We start from the raw sequence: 21,645 nt of genomic DNA on the forward strand, positions 1-21,645 counted from the left end.
TCCGATCAGTCATTTTAATTGAAATGGAAACATGTTATTGACGAGTGAAAAAATTTATACGCATGAATGATATCAATGAAGGTTTATTAATAAAGAAATAATCGAAGCAATGTGAAAATATTTATAATCTGTGAACAGAAAAAACAAAACAAGATTGATAGAAAATAATACAAATTTTAAACGCATTTTTACGGGCTATAAACATGCGGTAATTTTTAAAATGATGTAAGGATTTATGGAAGGAAAATTCAATCTTTATTCCATTTTCTCTCATCCCTCCCCCACTCCCATCTCCACAATTTATCTTTTTTTTCTCTGTCTCTGTCTCCGTCTCTGTTATCAAGTTGTGCTAGAAATAACGTACAAATTATAAAGCAAGTAAGATCAAATTCTGAGTGTAAGTACTTTTAATACATAAATTAATAAGTATGACTTAGGCATCAATTTTAATTAGAATCAATATTATTTAAGCGAATAAATTATAATGGAATTAAATAATTTTACAATAATCTTAGAAAAATATTATTTCAGTTTAGATCGAAGTTCTTCATTATATAAAATTGTATAATAATTATGTCTATAAGTAGTTTTCAAAAATTATTTACAATCAAGAAATAGAAGAACTTAGAAAAATAACGTAATTCCACTAAAGTTCAGAAACTTTACAAACACGTGAACCTTATTTTATTAAATTTATTCAATACAGTTTCAGATTGTAGAATAACAGATCTTAATACGAATCGATAAAAATCATAAAGATTAACATAGAGTATCAAATATAGTTCTGATTCTTAATTAATTTGTTCGTAACATGGAAATTCAATTCTTTATGGAGAGGTAAGAGAAGGAGATAAAGTAGCACACGTCTTAAAAATACAAAGCTTACTTTACTACCGATTATAAATTAAAAATACTTCACCTCATAATGCAACGATTATTCGTCTTTTGTCAACTCTTTTGTATATTCTATATTCTAGTTCAGAATTAGTACTAAATTTTTATTTCACCGAGAACGTAGGTTTGATTGGGTATTAAAAAGAAAAAGAAAAAGAAAAAGAAAAAGAAAAAGAAAAAGAAAAAATCCGCGACATCGACGTTCGTAAAGCTTTGCTCCCTATGTATGGCACGCGCACGCGGGCCCATTAATAATGCAAAATTGTAAAATGAGATCGAATTGATAAATGCAGATTCGAACCGGGAGCGTAGGCATGAGCTTCGTCGTGTGGACGGGCTGCGGTCTGCTCAGCCTCTGTGGTGCTTTGGCCTACGCCGAGCTCGGCACGATGAACACGAGCAGCGGTGCCGAGTACGCCTACTTCATGGACGCCTTTGGCGCGCCGCCGGCGTTCCTCTTCTCCTGGGTCTCCACCCTCGTACTAAAGCCCTCGCAGATGGCTATAATATGCTTGTCGTTCGCCCAGTACGCCGTCGAGGCTTTCGCCGCCGAGTGCGACCCTCCCCAGGAGATCGTGAAACTCGTCGCCCTCCTCGCCATCGTCCTCATTCTACTCGTCAATTGTTACAGCGTTAATCTTGCGACGGGCGTGCAAAACGCCTTTACGGCTGGCAAGCTATTCGCAATATTGGTGATCGTCGCCGGTGGCTCTTACAAGCTCGTGCAGGGCAATACCCAGCATCTGCACAATGTTTTCGAGAGTGTCGAGGAGACGACGGACGGCGTGGCCAAGACGGTTTTCAACGTCGGCAAACTCGCCACGGCCTTTTATACGGGTCTCTGGGCATACGACGGCTGGAATAATTTGAACTATGTCACTGAGGAGATCAAGGACCCATCGAGAAATCTGCCGAGATCCATTATGATTGGCATACCGCTGGTCACGTTGTGCTACGCTTTAATCAACGTCTCGTATTTGGCAGTCATGTCGCCTTTAGAAATGATCGATAGCGAGGCTGTCGCCGTGGTAAGATTACTTGACACTCTCTTTTCAATATTATTTGCGAGCGATCTCTCCTAATATGATTTGTTTGAGTAATAGTAGAAGTCGGTGTTACGTTACATAAACGTTTCCAAGTAAAATACATGTAGTATCAGAATGAAAATTATACTTCTTACTTGCCCGGTCTTACGCCATTCGATTATTATTATTCTTATTGCGCCATACAACGTTGCCCAAATACTTAATTTCGTAGAAAATAATCTACCAAATTCCAACGAGGCGTTGAATTTTAAGTTAATCTACCTTTTTTTGTTGTTGTTGTTTTATTCTTCTTCTAAGATTACAACAAGTATTTCCAAAAAAAATTTATGTTTCCCAATCGTTTATATACTAATAATTTAGAGAGTAATTTTTTTCCCCGGATTTTCACCCCCTTCACCCACTTTTTTTTTTTTTTTTTTTTAACATCATTCAAGACGAGACGTGTACACACTTAATGAAAGACAATAATTTCTGACCCAATAACGTTACGGATTAATAAATTTAATAAAACTTTATCCATGAGATCGTGTATTAAAACCATTATATAATATTTTTTAATTATAGCTATTGCATTCAAGTGCTGCGAAAATTTATTACGGAATTTTCACATATTATATTCTGCGTTATTGCCAAAGTTTCGTTTATTCAATATAAGTATTTTTACCTTCAATTCGTCGAATGATCTTCAAACAATTTTATCATCTGATAATAACAATCTTTTATAATCAATTAAATGGCATGCTCTTTTATATTGTATAGTTATATTTTATAGCGCCCCCAACGTGGCATTTTTAAAGTTGAATATTTTTAATAAAGCTGTGCTTCACTCACATAATACGTAATTAGAATTTTAAAAAGGGGCTAACGGTATTTTCTTAAATGCACGTCAGCGCAAGATCTTATGGATACACGAGACTCGATATCCTCCTAGTAGTGATCTAGAAACGAAAACATTCATTAGGGATGACAAGCGAGATGTATCGAGTCATTAGGGATGAGAAGAGTGAGCGGTAACCGGATATAACCGTAGTCGCGAATTGGCTGAGCCAACGGTGAGTGAGCGAACGGTGCCCCATTGTAAGTAGAGGCCACAATGTAAATCCAAAAGTCGAATGAGGCGAAGGAAGACCGAGCGAGGAAGAAGCAGGGCGTATAAGTTACGGGCGTGTGAAGTTTGCCTCCTTTGCCGACAGACATTTGGAAACCGGATCCTGGGATTGATGGCGTGGCTGATGCCGGTCTCGGTGGCCGTGAGCACCTTCGGCTCGGCCAACGGGACCCTCTTCGCCGCGGGTCGCCTCTGCTTCGCAGCCTCCCGCGAGGGCCACCTCATGGACTGCCTTAGCTACGTCCACGTGCGCCGCTTCACCCCAGCCCCGGGCCTCATCTTCCACTCCCTCGTTGCCGGGGCGATGGTGCTCTCCGGCAGCATCGACTCCCTCATCGACTTCTTCTCCTTCACCGCCTGGATATTCTACGGCGGGGCGATGCTTGCATTGCTGGTCATGAGGCGCACGCGGCCCGACCATCCGAGGCCCTACAGATGCCCCATTGTGATACCGGTGCTGGTACTCCTTATATCGATCTACCTGATCGTCGCGCCTATCATCGACAAGCCTCAGATCGAGTACCTGTACGCGGCCGCTTTCATAGCCGCTGGCATGCTCTTCTACCTCCCCTTCGTCAAGTACAGATACGTGCCCAAGTTCATGGGTGAGCATCGACGTTTTTTCCCCCTTGTTTTTGTTGTTTATTGTTGTTTATTGTTGTTGTTTTCTTACTAATGGCTTGATTAGTCGATTGAGGATAATGAGTGTGCTATCGGGGCAGTTGCTTAGTAAACTCGTTGATTTTTAACGATCATGTAATTGTAGCGATGCCTGAGAAATAATGAGAATCGCTCGCCAAACTTGCTCACGAGTATAATCTTTTTTTCCGAACATTTTTTAGCTTTTGCATGTAGAGCGCAACATATTTTAAAATAAGAATGCATTTTTATGATAAAACAATGCTTTTCGTAAAATAAGTCATTAGTTGCTAGTTGATGTAGTTTCGAGTTTGGGACTGTAGTAAGAAATTGGTAAAGCGCGTCTAGGAGCAAGACATACCTCAAATTTCAAATATATTAACCGATCTAATAATCACGACATAATAAATGTTTAATACGAAAACTTTTAAGTCTTCTTCAATGTTAAGATCTTTGAACATTTTATAACATGGAAAGCTTATGCAATTATTCGGCAAAATTTTCTTTAGTGACAAGTTGTTCGAGTACAGTTGTAAAGGGCTTCTTTAAAATGTCAAGAAAGATTAATTAATTAATCAATTAGCCGCTCTGGGGGAGTTGTTAGACTATTTTTCCATATAAAAGTTATTTTTAGTAACTTCACCTTTTCTTATTATAATGTTATTCTAGTTATTAGATATATCTAGTTGTTTAATTTACTCCAAATCATTTCGCGAATAATAAGCAGATGTGCGCTTTAATGCGCATTAAAATAATGTAAAATATGATGAAGTAAAATTAAAATCAGTATTATCATATTTATATCTTTTCATAATAAACAAGACGAAGTCTCTTAAAAAACTATAGAAATTAATATTCTTTTATACGAAAACTAAATGAAAATAAATTAGAAATAATAACAATAATAACAACAATAATAATCACAATATAAATAACCATAATTTCAAAGTAAATTAAAAATGTTCACAAGAATTTAAGTTTACATTACATTTATCTTTACAGAAGGCGTAAATGTTTTTCTCCAAATGTTACTGGAAGTGGCACCAACCGCTGCTGCTTTCGATTAGATCATCCTCCTAACAAACAACGTACAACGATATTAATAACAAAATCGTTATTATTTTGATTCTACGTATTGTTGTTCAGGGCTTTGAAGATGACATTATACAGTTGTAAAATGAGACATATAAATGCTCTTGAGCATGCTGATTTATTAGAACAGCTAGACAGATTTTAGATTTTACAGAGGCATTATTTTATTACTTGTTGTTTATTGATTATCAACAATATTATTATAATAAAGTACAAAAAAAAAGCTTGTAAAGATTTATTGTTCTGATAAAATAATGAAAAATAAAAGATTTTATGCAACATCAATCACCAATATTTTGATCAAAGTTTTCTATTTAAATATTTTAATTATATAAGTGTTATTGTACTGATGTACAAATGCTTAGATAAATATTAAATATAAACCGAAAAAAAAACACAAATTAATGAAACTAAAATAAAACGAAAGTAGTAATTTCTTTTGCTATATTTTATCGATAAATAAAATTATTTATAAATATTTATTTTTATACCTTACATATACATTTATATAAATGTTAATGGAAAAACAATTTACTGATATATATATATTTATATTTTATGAAATAGATTATCTTATAAATGTTAAAATTATATATTAATAGATTAACTTTTTTATTAGATCAATTAGTATTCGTAGTTTACTTCAATACGTTTAATATGCGTATTTGTAATTTTTATAAATTGTTGCCCCAATAATAAGTAAAGCATGTATAGTAGGCAGATTTACGAAGTATTATAAAAAATATATTAAATATGAATTAAAAATTTTGTGACAGCTAATTATAGATGCTTTTAAGTAAACCAATGACAATTCGAACGACAAAGAATCCAATAACTATTGCTCGATTATACAATAAGAAATCCAACTGATGTAAATAAGAAGTTGTTGAAATAATTTTATTTTTTTAAGCATACATTAATAATAGAAAGCTGTGCGAATATGTTTAAATTTGAATAATACACCAATTTAGTTCAGTTTTATTTTGCACATAAGTACGAGAAATTTTATGGCATTTCTTTAACACAGAAGAACTCTTATTATTCTCATCTCATGTTTCTCAAATAAACTTGAGTAATATACGAGACTAACACAGAGTATCTAAACTTACATATTTATAAATATTTAGAATAGTTTTAGAAAATTAAAAATTGCTTATTCATATAACTCAGTCACTCACTTTCTAAATATCTAATAATTCTTTTACCATTATATTATAAAAATTATTTTTTAAACATTTATTTCACAAAAGATTTTATGTTCCATCAGTACGAATAATTTTGTATGTTATATTTGATAGTAATGAAATTTTATTGTTCTATAATAAAATAATAAAAAAATAAAAAAATTATTTCAACAAATTGAAAAGGCATAACAAACTCTAAATGGCCGAGTTTAAATAGAATCAAGTGTACATAAGTTTAAGGAGTACATATCTATATATAGTATAAAGACTTTCCAATATTATAATTAATGATGAATATATTTTTGCTTTAAAGGAGGTAATATTGCTTATTAAGTTTTCATCCTTTCATTAATATAATATATGTTTCAATTTCTATTAACGAAATTTAACTCATTACTAATACGTAAAATATGTAAATACCATATTAAATAATTTTACACTGACTCTTTTTAAATTGTACTTTGTAGTACGAATTTCATACCATATTTTGCTTATGAAAATATTGTTTGAAACGTTCATTGCCTTGTATACATATCATTATTATTTTGTATATGTATAATTATCGATTGCTTTGCATGCTTATTAATATTAAACGAAGCTACGCATTTAAATTAAATTTCCTAGGAAATTTGTAAAACTCTAAGGACAATCTATGTTATATAAAAATTATAAATTATTTATTTATTTCACAATTAAAATAGTAAAACGTATATTTAATATAGTAGTTAGGAAAAAATTTTTAATGATACAAAAATGTATTGTATACATTAAATAAGAGATAATTAAATTTCATCGTAACGTAGGGTTTAATTAAAACTTTGTTTTGTTTTTTTTTGTTTTTTTTTTGTTTGTTTTTGTTTTAATAGATAGTTAAAATTTCAATGGAGCTATATAATTTAAAATACGTCTTCCACATGAATTAATCATCTTAATATCAGAAGAAGTTATTGGGATTATATAATTAAATGTATAAAATTTTTAACGACAAACGAATGAAAACGTATATGTACGTATGCCTATGTGTATTGATTGCTATACGTATTCTTTTTTTTAAACGAAAGTTTGTTAAAATCGTTGATACGAAACAAAAATGAAACGAATCAGAATGGCCCTACTCAGAGAGCTTGCAAATATTGTTCTTTTCGTGTAATGTGGTGCGTTGAATTAAAAAGTATTAAAAACACTTGAAGCACTGAAAGAGGAGAGAGACTGAGTAAGGTAATTCTGTATGACATGAAAGCGCATATGTATGCTTCGTAATTGTGATAAAAGAGTATTGCGCTATGGCGAGTGAGTATATTTAAAGAAATTAAATTAATATATACGAAAAAATTTCCTCTTTAAATGAATTGACGTTCTTTCAGAAGAGAAATTTATAATGTTGATACGAAGGATTTAGATTATGATTATTGCAATATACGTAGAATTAATAAATGTATATAATTGTCTTACTGCAGATGGTTACGGAATTTGTAAATACATAAATACACAGTGCTTAAACATATTTATTTTTTAATCGAAGCCTTTCAGTATCTCGAAGTATTATTATTTTATAAGCATTTCTTAATTGTAAATGAAGTCTTTATATCATTTGTTCATACATGCTATATCCATTTACTAGAGTATTTGAAATTTTTTAGGGATATTTTTATATTACATTCCCTGAATATAATTAAAGTTTGATAATTTATGATTGCATGATAGCAATAACGTAATAATTATTTTATTATTATTTTTTTTAATAACAATGATGTTAAACATCTTACATGAAAATCTAGCTCCTAGATATATGTGGAATTATAATTATGCACAAATGAATCGTATTATCTTTATTGAACTGATACTGTTCTACCTTTAATTACACACTCGTAGAATAATTGTCCATCTGACTGTAAATAGTAAGAACAGATTGAATAACATTGAATGAACATTGATAAGGCAATTTGTTAAAGCTCATTAATTTTATAACTCAATATATCTTTTATAATATAATATATAATTTTGTTGTCGCAAAATATCTCCTAGTTTTTATAACTTTAATATATGCTATTTAAAAACTTGGCAAAGAATCAAAAAGCATCTGATAGACAATTATATGGTGTTTTAAGTTATTGAAGTTATTTCCTTACAATCAAAAAAGCTTCTTGATTTTTACTTAATATTCGGTACGTCATATTTTGATATTCACAGAACATGAGTAACGATTTAGGGAAAACATTCTTGCTTTTTTCAGTGAACTCTGCTCTATTCGATATTATAATTCAACAAATTCAAATCAATACTGCTTAAACAATATTATATTTAAAATTACTTTATTTATTTACGTAAGTGCATTTTGCGTAAGATACTAATATTTTTTAAACAGTCTATATTTTCTGATGTAACTATCATAACTGATATAAGTAGTGTATATTATCGTTTATCTTTTGAAAGTTTAGTATACTCTAAAGTTTTGTAATTATATTATCACGATAATTACCTGAATTTTATTTCAATTTTATCTTCAAAATGCTTAATTTCAACTTAAAGAAACTTATAAAGAATATAGTTTTTTTTTTTTTTTTTTTTTTTTTTTTTAAGTATTTCAATATATTACCTTTCAACATTATGTACTTCAATTCACGAGTCTTCAAATTTCGATACTTGAAATTTTCCGTTAAATTTGAATCACATAAATATTTATATTTTTGTAAACGATTCGATAATATATTTAAATAAATTAAAACAAAAAATTTTAAAAATTTTTCTTGAAAAATTTAATTATGCCACCTAATAATTTAACTGTTGTGTAAATTATTATAGATTAAAATTTAATGATTTTCGAACATGTTTTAAGAAAATTTATATCGTTTTTACTTGAATACATTAATATTATTTATGTAAAAATATTTTTCTTGTACTTTTAACTTTATAGCAATAAATTAGTATTTGTCCAGGTAAATAATTTGTATATATATTTTCTTTATTTAAACATATATGCAATAAGTTATTAGAAGGTTATAATTAGTTACATTTTTTTTTTTTTTTTTATTAAACTTAGACGCATTTAGACTGTAGGAAATTTTAATATAAATTCATTTTATAGCTAAATAGTTATTATATAGGATACATTCATCAGGAATTTAGTATGCGATTAATTGATTATTTAAAGCTGTTTTTTTTTTTTTTTTTTTTTTTAAGTAATGAACTGCGAGTTATCATTTCTGTAGTTCTTTTAAATTACTCTTTTTTTTTTTTTTTGTAAGTTTTTGATTCATTTTCTTGCAATGCGCTATTCGAAATGATTTCTTTGATAGATGCAATTTTATATGTGGTTCGATCACTTCATGGTTTAGGCTAACTTTATTATTTATTGCTTCGGTTCTTAGCAATTGTTAAACCAAGTCATTGTTTTATATTGACCTTCGCATTATCGTCCAATTCGCTTTTTGATTAAATAAAGCAATACTAGTTGAATTAAAATGTTATTTAAAACACAAAATTTAACTAAAAGCAGAATTAGTAAAAATAAAAATTATACTACATTGTTTCTAAAGATATTTGTTATAATACTTCTTGTTACCGTGTAAATCAGCATATTCATTTAAAAATCGATTTTTACTAAGTAGGTGTGTGAAATTTATAGATAGAAGAAGAAACTTTTAAATAATATCTTTATTTCCTTTTCTCGTTACATTTTTTCATTATTATTTAAGTTATTAATATTTCTTTATAATTATTATAACCTTTTGATTTTATTATATAAATTTTTGTATGCTTATTAGATTATGTTAAATTCTTCATCAAGGAGACTAAGTTGTCATAATATTAATTCTTTTAATTTTCTTTTCACATATGAGCACACAAAATTTCTAACTTGGTTATTTATTGATTAGAAATTCTCATTTCGTAATCGAAAACATTAAAAACATTTTTTTAAAGTTCCGATTTTAATTGCTTTATAACGAAATGATAACAAGTTTTTGTTTTATGAGTAAAACAATTACCTAATTCCCTTATAATTTTCAATCGTGTATTATATAAAGATTATTATATTCATTAAACAACATTTACTCATACTTCTTTTAAAAATACGAAAATAAAAATGTTCATACCACGGTGTCACATAAATTTATTCGAATTTAATTATATTAAATTTAATAAAAATTTGCTGAATATATTTTATAAATATTATACATGTTTTTTTTTTATGAAAATAGTATTTCAATTATTTTATCATAACGTAAAGGTAAAAAATAGCAAATGTTTGCATTATTGCATTATTCTTATTTCATTTATTTAATAAAATTATGTGTTTATTTAAATTTGTACTAACGATATTTTTTTTTCAGATGAAAATAATAAATGATAGCATTACATATTATATATTGAATTGGTCAAAAAAGATTCAGTAATAATATTTTTCAATATATTTATATTTACAATTATATATTTATATTAATAATTTAAAATATTTATATGTAATTTCAGACTATTAAGATCTATTTATTCTTTAATCTAAGCGAAAACATTTTGTTTGCAAATAATATATTTTATTAATTTATTATCAATACCGACTCTATAATTAATAATATTGTTGGTAAAAAACTTTGTCATTTACGAATTACGCAAGTAATGTAATAGTTATTTTATTTTTACTATAATTTTTAGTACGGATTCTTTTGATATGGAGTTCAAACTATATACATTGCTTATTCAATATACAATATTTTGTAAGTAGAAACAATTGTTTTGAATTTTTACTGAAAAATGATTCTTAGGATAGTATTACCTTAGTATTAAAATAATTTTTATATTCTTAAGGTAATTACAATTATTTGTCAAATGGAAAACCAATAATTGGTAACAATATTAAACAAGCAACGCAAAATGAATTTTCATATATTGTATCCATTATGATTATTACTAATAAAGAACTTGATATTACAAAAGACCTTATGTGTGGTGGTACATTGATTTCTCCAGAAGATGTTTTAACGTCCGAACATTGTTTTAATGATTTACAACATGGCAATAATTTTGTAGTACTTATTGGATCGATCGATTTATTAAATGCTACAAAATTTTATCCATCTTGGTGGATGGCATATGATAATTGGGCTGTACATGGAAATGCAGAGATCAAATTTAATCAAAATGATATAGCTATCACAAGGGTAATGTGTTGTAAAAAAGATCTTTTATTGCTTAATAAATTATAATCCATTTACTTATATATATTTCCTATTTATTTATGATTTAAGACAGAGACAAACCGAAGAACAAAACATCTCATGCTCTTTCAAGCAAAATCCTTCGCAATGAATCTTCCCATAATGGAGTTTTTTTTTTTTATTTTTACTTCAATTTCTTCAATTACTATTTAAACTTGTATAATTATATTTGTTTATTTGAGTTTCATAATGATAGCACATCAGACACCTGTTACATATCGGATAAAATATAGATGCCTAATCATTGGTAGAATTTATTAAAACTCTTGATGTTGTTTGAAGTTTTCTCAACTTTTTGATTTAAATTATAATCAAATTATTCAGGCGTTTTTAATATCTAAGATATATTAAATATATCTAAGCTCAAATTGAATTTCTTTCAGATAATAGGATATACACCTTATTACGTATTACCTGGAATTCTGAATCCGATGCCATCAACTCATTTTTATGGAGGAAATGCTACAATAGCTGGTTGGGGTTTATCAAATAATAATACAGTTTCTCAAATTTTACAAACGGCAACGACAATAATCCTAACGAAAAATGATTGTGAAACTAGAATTAGCAATATTATGGAAGAAACAGCTTCTTTGGACGATATATATATGTGCAGTATTGCAGATCCATATGTGTTATTAAACTATGTGAGTATGTGTAAATAAATTCTTATAAACGACTAAAGAGACAAGTATTCAGTATTATTTTTATTATACTATATGCTATTACTTAATAAAAATATAAATGAATCATTTTTAAAATATTTCAATTGAGACATGGAATTAGGGTGGTATTTATACTATAGGAAGTATAAACATCAATAATGTTTCAATCATGATATGATTCTATAGCAATTGATAATTTATATTCATCGGACAATCTAAGTCTGTATCTCTGTATCTCTGTATTTGTCCATTAACCATTAACTCGATTTATTATAATTTACCGAAAAAGAAAATTGTTAAAAATAAACGAAATATAAATATCATATTCATTCTTATCATTAATATACATAAGAATTTTAATTTTAATTATATTTAGGGAGACAGTGGTGGTCCAGTCATATATAATGGTAATATTATAGCAATAAATAAAGGAACTTGTCCACTTCGTAAAAATACAGTTAATACGTTAGAAGTGAATGTTCACTTAAATATTGAGTATTATACAAATTTTATTTTTGATTTAATTTATAACAATTGAATTATATGTATGCGACAAATAGGATAAATAAAAAATATTTATATTGATTATTATATATTAACAATAGCTTGTGATTTATATTTCAATGATCATAAAATAGAAATAATTGCAATCGCACTGTATTTTTTATTTATATATATATATATATATATATATATACACTCCATATATTTTAATATTTCCCTTATAAATTCTTGTAAATGAAACATGATTATATTATGTACAGATAATAATTTACTGTTAAATATTGATTGGTAAAATAAAAAATAAAGATTTTCTTTATTAATTAGTTTAATATTACTAATTATTTCTTCTCCAATTTATTTAAATTTCTTAAAAGATCGTCTTCTCATAATAGAAATTAATAAAAACTGTATTATATAGTAAGAATGTGGCTAAGTTGAAATATAAATTTAATTATAAATATATGTGTCAAATAACGATTTTTATTAAAAATTATATCACTAATAAAAATGTACGAATTTTCTATTATGTAAATATGTTTCTATTGTTCTTTCTTTCTTTCTTTTTTTTTATTATTGGTGTAGTTTCAGTTGGTTTAAGTAGTTATTTTTGTAATCAAATTTAATTTGAAATTTATGTATCCTTATGTAGAAACATTAAAAAATAAAATTCCTGTTTTTTAATTATGCATATTTATCTTGAAAAATAATATATTAACATTAATTTAATCTTTTTAATATAGAATACACATTATATATGAATAATAATGTACATGTAAGTAGTGTTTAACTCAATCAAATATTCAAGCCAAAATAAATCTCTTATTATTTTCTTTGGAACTTCCATTCGGTTTTTTTTTGTTACAATATTTGGTTTCCAATATTTTTCTCTCATTCTCAATATATAAAATATTGAGTTGAATATTTGTAATTGTAAATATATTAAATCCCTTTTAATTTATAAGCTCAGTAATATAGTGTCTTGATTTATATAATACTTTAAAAATTATTAGGACAGCCAATAAAATGAAATTTCCTACTCTAACGGGATATTGACAGATGCACAGATGAGAGAGCGCGCGCGCAAACATTAGTGTACATATATAAATTTTATTTTATACATACAGTAAAATAATTATATAAAATATACTATTAGTTAGGAAATAGTAAATTAGTAATGCAATTTAGTAGTGTGAATAATTTAATTAATTTATTTATTAAAAAATTTAATATTCTATTCAAACTTAAGGTTATCATTCGATCAATAATTATTAAAAAATGAACCTTTAAAGTACTTAAATAATGATACCCTATAAAAATAAAGTACAATTTTAATAATATTTAGATTATAAACTAAAAATTTATAAAAATATATTTCTTCATGCTGAATTAGTAATAAAAAATTGCTTAGTTGACTTAAAACGTAATCAATCAGACTTATTCTACTTCTTTGTGAATTATACTATCTACAAGATTGTACAATCTTAAGACTCAAACAATTAAATGGGATGTAATAAATACGGTACAATTTACAGATTTAGAATTAATATAAATGTAGAGAATTGTCGTGAATAGACAATTCAAACGGTAATAGTCGTAAATTAAAAGTGAGTTTCGTAAACACTTATATACCTTTGACAAAGTGGAAGTGTCATCAGCTAACTTCGCTTCTGTCTTTCTATCTCTTTCTCTCTCTCTCTCTCTCACTCCCTTTTGATTAAACTGTTGCTGAGCTTCTATCATTTTATATGTTCGATGCAAACTAGTCTGGCGCGTAACAATACATTATTAATATTTGTAAAAGAATTTTATTTCAGAAATTCCATATTGATTTTTAATAAAGTGATCAACTCTTTGAACATTCTTTGTAAAAGACTCATGGGTATCCAGTGCTGATGACCATGTTGGTTCTAAGTAGATGTACTCCTTGACAAAGACCTTGTGTATATCGTCTATCAAGTCGTCTCTTGTCATGGTAACATCATCGATGGATGTATTCAATTGCGAAACAAAGAACTTGTCTGCTAGCTCTTTCATCGCTAACATACGATTACTCTGACCTTTTGCTTTCACATTGACTTCTGATGGAACTTTTTCTTTTCACTGCTACGAGTTACACAGTTTTCCTTAACATGTGTGTGTTCCTTATGATGGATACATCAGCACTGGTTTACTTTGTTTGTTTTTTCTCGTGTTGTGACATTTTCCTTGAATAATATAACGTTAGAGAATAATAATTATTATCGAATACTTACAGTGTCTTGGAGATTCAAGACTATCCATTTGCTATAAATACAGTGATATTAAATCTGTTGCTTTCACAACAAGTTCTTTCGTGTATGAATACTGATGAATACATTCACTTCCACTTATCCGGCTCAGAGGACTAGAAATGTCCGATGAACCGTTTCTCTAGCTATCCGGCTCGAAGGACCAAAAATGTACAAAATGTATGTAGGTTAGGTCGACAAGGTGAGCGTAAACGGCGCAAAAACTTGTCGACACGTGCTACGTGTGTTTGGGGCACTGGCTTCTCCTTGAGTACAGACAATAGTAAATTAATTAAGATAATTTTGCGTGTACCTGGGAGGTGGCGGCCTCAATCCTTCATGTATGCTCGATGACCGGGCATCTTTGACTCCTTTGTCATCTTCAATAATGGTAATGATACCTAAATAGTTGACACTGACATACGAGGACTAATCTTGGACTCGGTTGAGGGACTTACCGCTTCCTTCTCCAATGAGGATTTCAACTAGTACTTGTCTTCGGACTCCGATAAGGGAATTTTTTACATCTCTTTTCCCAATTGAATCACTCAACCACTTCCCAAAGTAAGAATAAAGACTTTATCGAGAGTGTGTGAATCTTGTAATTGTCTCTTTTAAATACATTCGCTGACCATTCTATTCACTTGTGATCCCTTCCCCTTTTTTGTCTCCAATCAGAACGTGACTTTTGGGCAGCATGATTGAACATGCCCGCCTCTTTTCCCACTTTCGAGGAATTTAGGCTTTGCCAATGATAACATCGAGAAAATATCTTCGGCGGCAATGCTTACAATTGGTAGGATCGACCCTCTCTTGGACTTATCGACGTGGGGGGTTCTTGATTGAGCCTGGTCGCTTGGCTCATGCGAGAGGCAATATTTGGCATAATTGACAATAATGTATGCATCGTGTCTCGTGACATTGAAGGGACTAAGTGTGCCGAGGATTGCCCGATATCGCACCGTTATTCACCGTTTTAGGTTGCAATGAATTTTTGGAAATGTTTTTCTACTCGATAGTTTACGTATATCTGACACTCTCGAAATGTTTTAGCATAAACAGACTCGACGCGTTCTTGCCAGTAAGCAACAAGATCGTTTGACCGCAACGGAAAACAATGGGCGCGTTTGTAATTTGAAAAAGAATAGAAATGACCGTTCACGAGTGTTTTCCAGATGTACTGACCTTTCCGAGTCTCCAACGACCGTGGGAAGAATTTTCTTCAAAGTTTATGTTCGTTCATTATTTCTATTGAAGTAATAGCCGTTGGGATTTTTCTCCAACTGATAATATCCGAGAGATTCTCCAAATCTCGAACAAAAAGAAATAAAATAGAAGCAAAATTTACCATAAAGTTAACTTAGATTTACTTTAGTAGCATTTTGTAATCTTCTAAGGCTAAAGTTTTGTAAATTCAAGTTATAAAAACAAATTGGGCATATTTTTTATCTAATTTTTTTTATGAAATACTGTTTATTTTTTATTAAACCATTAATTTCCATGAATTATTGTCATTTTGCGTCCTCATAATATCATGTGAGAAAAGGATTTACAAAGGATTTATAAATTCCTGATTATTCATGAATCTACTCCGTGATTACCTTGTATATATTTTTTATATGTGTAATGTATAATTATAATTTTGTTATGAATTAAGGTCAAATTTATTGTAATATGTACGATATTTCTAATGGATTTTTTATACGAACGGAGCTTTATGTAAATGTTTTCATTATCGTTATTTACTAGCTATTGTTAATCGATCCCATGTGCTCGTATCCGATAGACGATCTTCGTTTTGCAAATAATAAAGAATTTTAATGCAGTGATACATAATGCGAACTTATCGAGATGTTGTTTATATGGAAAAACGGCGCACTATAAACACCGACTATTTTCTCAAAATAATTCGCAAAGTAAATTAATGCACAAATTCGAACGAGAAGAAGTTTGACTGCGCAGAATCCAAAAAACCCGAATAGGTTCAATTTTTTTTACCGACTTTGAAGTCTGAAATTTGAGTGATTCTTTCGAGTGAGCAGTAACTAGTTTGAGATTTTTTTGGCGAATCGATCATACATTAATGATCTGTAAAGTGTAGACTGTAGACTCCGAGGCAGTTGGGGTGATGATATCGCCATCACTCCAAAAATAGTTTAATATTTCGTGGATCGAAGCCAGAAAAAAGATAACTAGTGAGACAATTACGTATTGGCTTAGGAAATAGAATTGCCAAATTCACCGGCTTTTTAAATTTGAAATTTGATAAAAGTAATTAATTATGCAGACAATATTATTTCTAGTGTATTTTATATAATAGATCCAATTTACTGTCATATTCGAAACTCTACAAGTTTTGCAATTAATTTTTTGGACGAACAATACATACGGCAGAGAGATTATTCTAACCTACAAGAGTGTTAATCTATTAAGATATACGCAATTTATTTTTCAGAATGATTTTTGGTATCGCTGCTGGCCGTTTGTATGCAATATAAATTTAGTTTAGGATTCGAGCTTTCTTTTTACCATTTGCTCATCAAAAGAAGCTTTATCTTTATCAGCTAAGAGCAAGACGATAAAAGATGTTATTTTGCGTAAGAGGTATCGCGTTCACTAATAAATATGTTTCTCCATTTGTTGCAAGTATGCAAGTATGTAATGTACGAGGTTTTAGTAACCGACAATTGTTAAAACACCTGGAGCCTCTTGTAACATCAACAATTTCAATCCAGGTAAAATTTTCATATTGTCTATCGAGGTTCGGTTATTCTGGTTTGATAATTTTTGTACAAATACGTACTGTATTAAAAGACTAACAATAACTTTAATAAAAACCATAATTTGTTGAATTTCAATTCATTACTATTATATAATAGGAATATGGTAGTGTAAAAGTGTTATTATTTTCATTATATTGTGTACTTTGTATTAAATATATATAATTGAAATATGTTTGTTTATATATTGTTAAAATAATTATTAAAATAAAGATATATTTGTTCTAGTGTTTAGATGCTAATAGTTGTTCAAATTTGTCCGTTCAAATTAGAAAAACGACGAATCTTTCAAAAAATGCAATATCGTCGAATAGTCCAAATTTCCACTACAGTTGTATACAAGACAATCCATTTTATTACCGGACTAATATTATAAAACATAGCATTATTAGTAACAATGGTGATTCTCATATTCCTAAAGAGAATAAACAAATTTCTTGTATTTTAACAAAAAATCAACTAATTTCCCCTAGTAGTATAGTGCATCACAAATCCCAAATGTCAATTAGTAATCAAGAAAAAAGTTGGACTTATGTTAATTATAGAGAAAATTGTATAAATTTAGGAATATATACCAAAAATAGAACCAAAAATTTTAACCATCTTACATCATATAATAATAGTTTAGCTATGAAAAAGGATATTAAAAATGCAAATGTTTTATCGATACAAACCAACATGAAGAAGCAACCTTCTATCGATCATCTAGATTATATTTACGATACACTGAGTATAGATGTAAATATTTTTTGTGTTTATTTACATTATGTTTATTCGTATAAAATAATTTTGCATTTGGAACAGACATAGCTATAAGGCTAATCTATTTTTTTAATTTTTCTTGTACTTTAGTTACCGATGTTCTTTGCAAAATCAATGAATTACATGATTTACCATCGAGATATAGAGTTTGTTAATAATCTCAGGGGATCAGTCTCTACGTTAGTACATATGGACATATTAACTTTTAAAAGATTTATTTATATTTGTTTACCTATAATTGTTAATACATGGTTTTTATTATAGGGGTGTGTCGCAATACGTTAAGCAATTAGCTTTCTTAAGATTCATTGGACATCTTAAATTTGCATACGTTAAATTAGAAATTCTCAAGATAACGAAGCATCCCGAAGATAATACAGTTAGAGTGCGTTGGCGTATAAATGGAGTAACTGGTTTTAATATTTTATTTGCAGTTTGGAAATTTAAAATTTTTAAATTAAATAAATCCTTAGAGAAACTTGAAACGTATATTTCTATTATACTTTTCCATTAATCTCATTGCATTTACATTATTAATTCATTCCTTTTGAATTTCAGTTGGTACGATGGATATTCTATATTCTATGTTGGAGAGGACGGTTTAATTTTTAAACATATAGCTGATAAAATGATACCCGATAACAATATAGATGATAAGTCTAAGCCAGATGTCACTTCAGAATTTACATTTTCGAATACTGACCTACAGTGTTTACTAAATTGTTGGAAAAATAATAGCAAGTCAACAAAAATGCAGTTATCTTAATTATTTTTCTAAATCACCAATAAATTTTATGAACGATCGTTAAGCTGCCTAATTGCTCTACAATTGTTCATCGTTTATGTATGTTATAATTTTATCATTTTTGATTTTTGATTATTAAATTTTTTTTTCTAATTTTACATTTCATTGAAATTTTAAATCAAGTATTATTATTTGAATCAATATTACAGATATTTTTATTATTTTTTTTAAAGTGTATCATTATCGGTGCTATGATTTGTATTTATTTGTTATTTAAATAAATTTATTGTAGATATATAGACAATTATATAAAACGATGTATATGAAACTAATATATGATTTAGAATTAAACAAATATTTTTCAAAGAATCTGAAAATTTGTTTGATATAATTTAGATGATAGATGATAATTGATTTATTTTTTATATTATAATTCTTCAACTTTTCTTATACAATCATAAGCTCGTTTCCATTTATATTTTAGTAAATATAGAAATACGCTAAGTTTGCAAATAATGTTTTTGTAAAATATTTCTTTTATTTTTAAAAGTGACTTATAAAAGTATGAAATTTATAGTTGAATTGGAAAAATTGAATTTTTTCAAAAAATACTAGTTTTTTGTTTTTTTTTGTCACATTTAATGCCATATATCTCAATAATGTTAAGGAAGGAATAATTTATTGCCAATTCATATTAAATTATTATTACTACGGTGTCGATAAACCGAAATATCGAATTTTTATATTGTGATAGAAATATATATGAAACCTTAAATAATATAGTTTAAAACTTCATTTTCAGGTAAAACGATTAATTTAATTATTTTCATAAAATTTTTATTACGTTAAAATTTATTTAATAAAATATTATATAGTAAATCTTAATAATGAAATTTATTTTATAAACATGTATTATATTATTTTCGTGAATATACTGCGTTATGTAATTCAATAAAGACATTTATATCCTTTACATTGTGTATTGTACGAAATTTGAATTGTAAAACTCGAACGATAAATTTAAATGTACATTCAACTATTCTTGAGATTGAGATTAATTAATAAGTGCATCAGCGTTCTTCTAATTTCCATTTAATTAAACGAAATTTGTATTTTATAAAAAATAAACAATTGTTTTATAACTTATTAAATTATGATAACATTGACGTACAATAAAACTTTAGAACTTTAGAAAATTTTTAATTAAATGTGCTATTCTTTTTTAAGAGCTTTTTGTTTTTTATGGATCATATTATTTATCTGACAATTCGAACAATTACAATCGGTATCACCAATTCTATTTGATTGATATTTTTTAATTTTAAAGGCTTGAAGAAATTAAAGTTACAATACAAAATTTTGCTTATAATGTACGACCAATTTTTTATATTGTTTAATGAGATTGCAGCACTATAAAAAAAACGAAAAAAAAATGAATAACGATTTAATAAAGAGAAGAATGAAATGGAATATTTAATTTAATATTATATACATTTTAATAGTTTGTTAATATTTGTGCTACAAAGTATTACAAGAAACAATACCAAAATTTAACTCCGCATGAGTACGTATTATGAATACATTTTCACGACAGTTCACTTGGATTAAATGAAACCATATATATATAAATATAATATATAGAATGTTAAATTAATCAGAACTTACCTAATATGTTATTAAATAAAATGTATATCTATTTTAAGAATATATTATAGTAATTAAATTAAACAAATTATATATTAAGATAATTTCAAGTATAACAACTTTATGTATATTTAATAAAAATTTTTATGATATTTCAAGCGTAATATTTTTGACAATTTATTTTCATTCCAGTTTACCATTTACGTATTTATATTTTTCAACAATAATAGAAATAGAGTAAAACATAGATTTTATCTTAATAGAGTTGGAGCGTCTATTGTCATTAATAATACAGTTTTATTAAAAAATTAAAAAAAAAAAAATATATGTATATATATATATATATATATATATATATATATATATATATTTATTATTTAAAAAATAGAATTAATATAATTATTATAATTATATATAATTATTAATAAATATATATTTATTGGCAATGAATGTGTTTACGGCATTTGAAGGTTTTATCGCCATATTGTTTTATTATCAGTGTTGTTGCAACTAATAATCAGATTGAATCATTAAGTCATGTAAGAAATTATATTGAAAAATCATATAGAAAACAAAGTATAATTAATTAATTCATATAATTTTTTTTATTTTTTTTGAAATTTAATGAAATTATAAGAATATATAAATTATGTATAGGTAAAGAGGTATTTTAATATTTTATTCCCGAGTAAATAAAATTACGGCATTCGATAATCTATTTTATAATCGTGTTCGTTTTATAATACATTTTTTAATATTTATTTAACATAACTTCATTAATATAAGAGATTTCGAATTATAATATTAGTCATTTTAAGTATCTGCTTTGTTATAATTTCTTTTTGTGCGTTAAAAATGCAATTAATTATGTTTGATATTCATAAATTTTTTTTTTTATGAATATTAAGTGAATAGAATTAGTAAGGCTTTTTTGTCCGAGATAATAAGTTTTTCCGTGTAATTATTTCGCTATTCACAAATAATATAATTACGAATAATCTACCTGAATTATTGCATGGGGAAGCAATTAAATTAACCGAATTTTATCTGCACTGCTATTTAAAGAGAATTTTAACAATAATATGGTACAATTATTCTAGAG

The 21,645-nt window shown here is 27.5% G+C and overlaps 3 protein-coding genes across 4 annotated transcripts in view; all 3 read left to right on the plus strand.

The window, feature by feature from the left end:
* Nucleotides 1-4,963, plus strand: part of LOC105368584 (b(0,+)-type amino acid transporter 1) — a 13,934-nt gene extending 8,971 nt beyond the window's left edge. For both annotated transcript variants that reach the window (XM_011507618.1, XM_011507619.1), the window contains exons 3-5: nt 1,188-1,922; nt 3,134-3,653; nt 4,690-4,963. In XM_011507618.1, coding sequence (XP_011505920.1) covers nt 1,188-1,922; nt 3,134-3,653; nt 4,690-4,754 — 1,320 coding nt within the window. In that variant the 3' untranslated portion in view covers nt 4,755-4,963. The remainder of the gene's footprint in view (nt 1-1,187; nt 1,923-3,133; nt 3,654-4,689) is intronic.
* Nucleotides 4,964-10,621: 5,658 nt separating this feature from the next.
* On the plus strand, nt 10,622-14,732 carry LOC105369066 (uncharacterized). Its single transcript, XM_011495476.1, has 4 exons — nt 10,622-10,675; nt 11,560-11,823; nt 12,218-12,336; nt 14,600-14,732. Exons 2-4 carry the CDS (start codon nt 11,608-11,610, stop codon nt 14,730-14,732), a joined length of 468 nt encoding a protein of 155 aa, XP_011493778.1. The 5' UTR covers nt 10,622-10,675; nt 11,560-11,607.
* Nucleotides 14,733-16,571: 1,839 nt separating this feature from the next.
* On the plus strand, nt 16,572-18,964 carry LOC105368585 (uncharacterized). The gene is made up of 5 exons (XM_011507620.1): nt 16,572-17,347; nt 17,621-18,130; nt 18,245-18,333; nt 18,419-18,640; nt 18,713-18,964. Exons 1-5 carry the CDS (start codon nt 17,198-17,200, stop codon nt 18,918-18,920), a joined length of 1,179 nt encoding a protein of 392 aa, XP_011505922.1. The 5' UTR covers nt 16,572-17,197; the 3' UTR covers nt 18,921-18,964.
* Nucleotides 18,965-21,645: the final 2,681 nt, after the last annotated feature.

Source organism: Ceratosolen solmsi, unplaced genomic scaffold, assembly GCF_000503995.2.
Source record: "Ceratosolen solmsi marchali unplaced genomic scaffold, CerSol_1.0 scaffold1, whole genome shotgun sequence".
Classification (NCBI taxonomy): Eukaryota; Metazoa; Arthropoda; class Insecta; order Hymenoptera; family Agaonidae; genus Ceratosolen; species Ceratosolen solmsi.

Bases quoted from the DNA above. Each gene is read 5' to 3' on its own strand.
- LOC105369066 (XM_011495476.1), top strand. From the start codon at position 11,608: ATGCCATCAACTCATTTTTATGGAGGAAATGCTACAATAGCTGGTTGG. The intron at 11,824-12,217 runs GTGAGTATGTGT...AATTATATTTAG, and splicing joins CATATGTGTTATTAAACTAT to GGAGACAGTGGTGGTCCAGT. The intron at 12,337-14,599 runs GTATTATACAAA...GAATACTTACAG, and splicing joins AATGTTCACTTAAATATTGA to TGTCTTGGAGATTCAAGACT.
- LOC105368585 (XM_011507620.1), top strand. From the start codon at position 17,198: ATGTTATTTTGCGTAAGAGGTATCGCGTTCACTAATAAATATGTTTCT. The intron at 18,131-18,244 runs GTAAATATTTTT...CTTGTACTTTAG, and splicing joins ACGATACACTGAGTATAGAT to TTACCGATGTTCTTTGCAAA. The intron at 18,334-18,418 runs GTTAGTACATAT...TTTTTATTATAG, and splicing joins CTCAGGGGATCAGTCTCTAC to GGGTGTGTCGCAATACGTTA.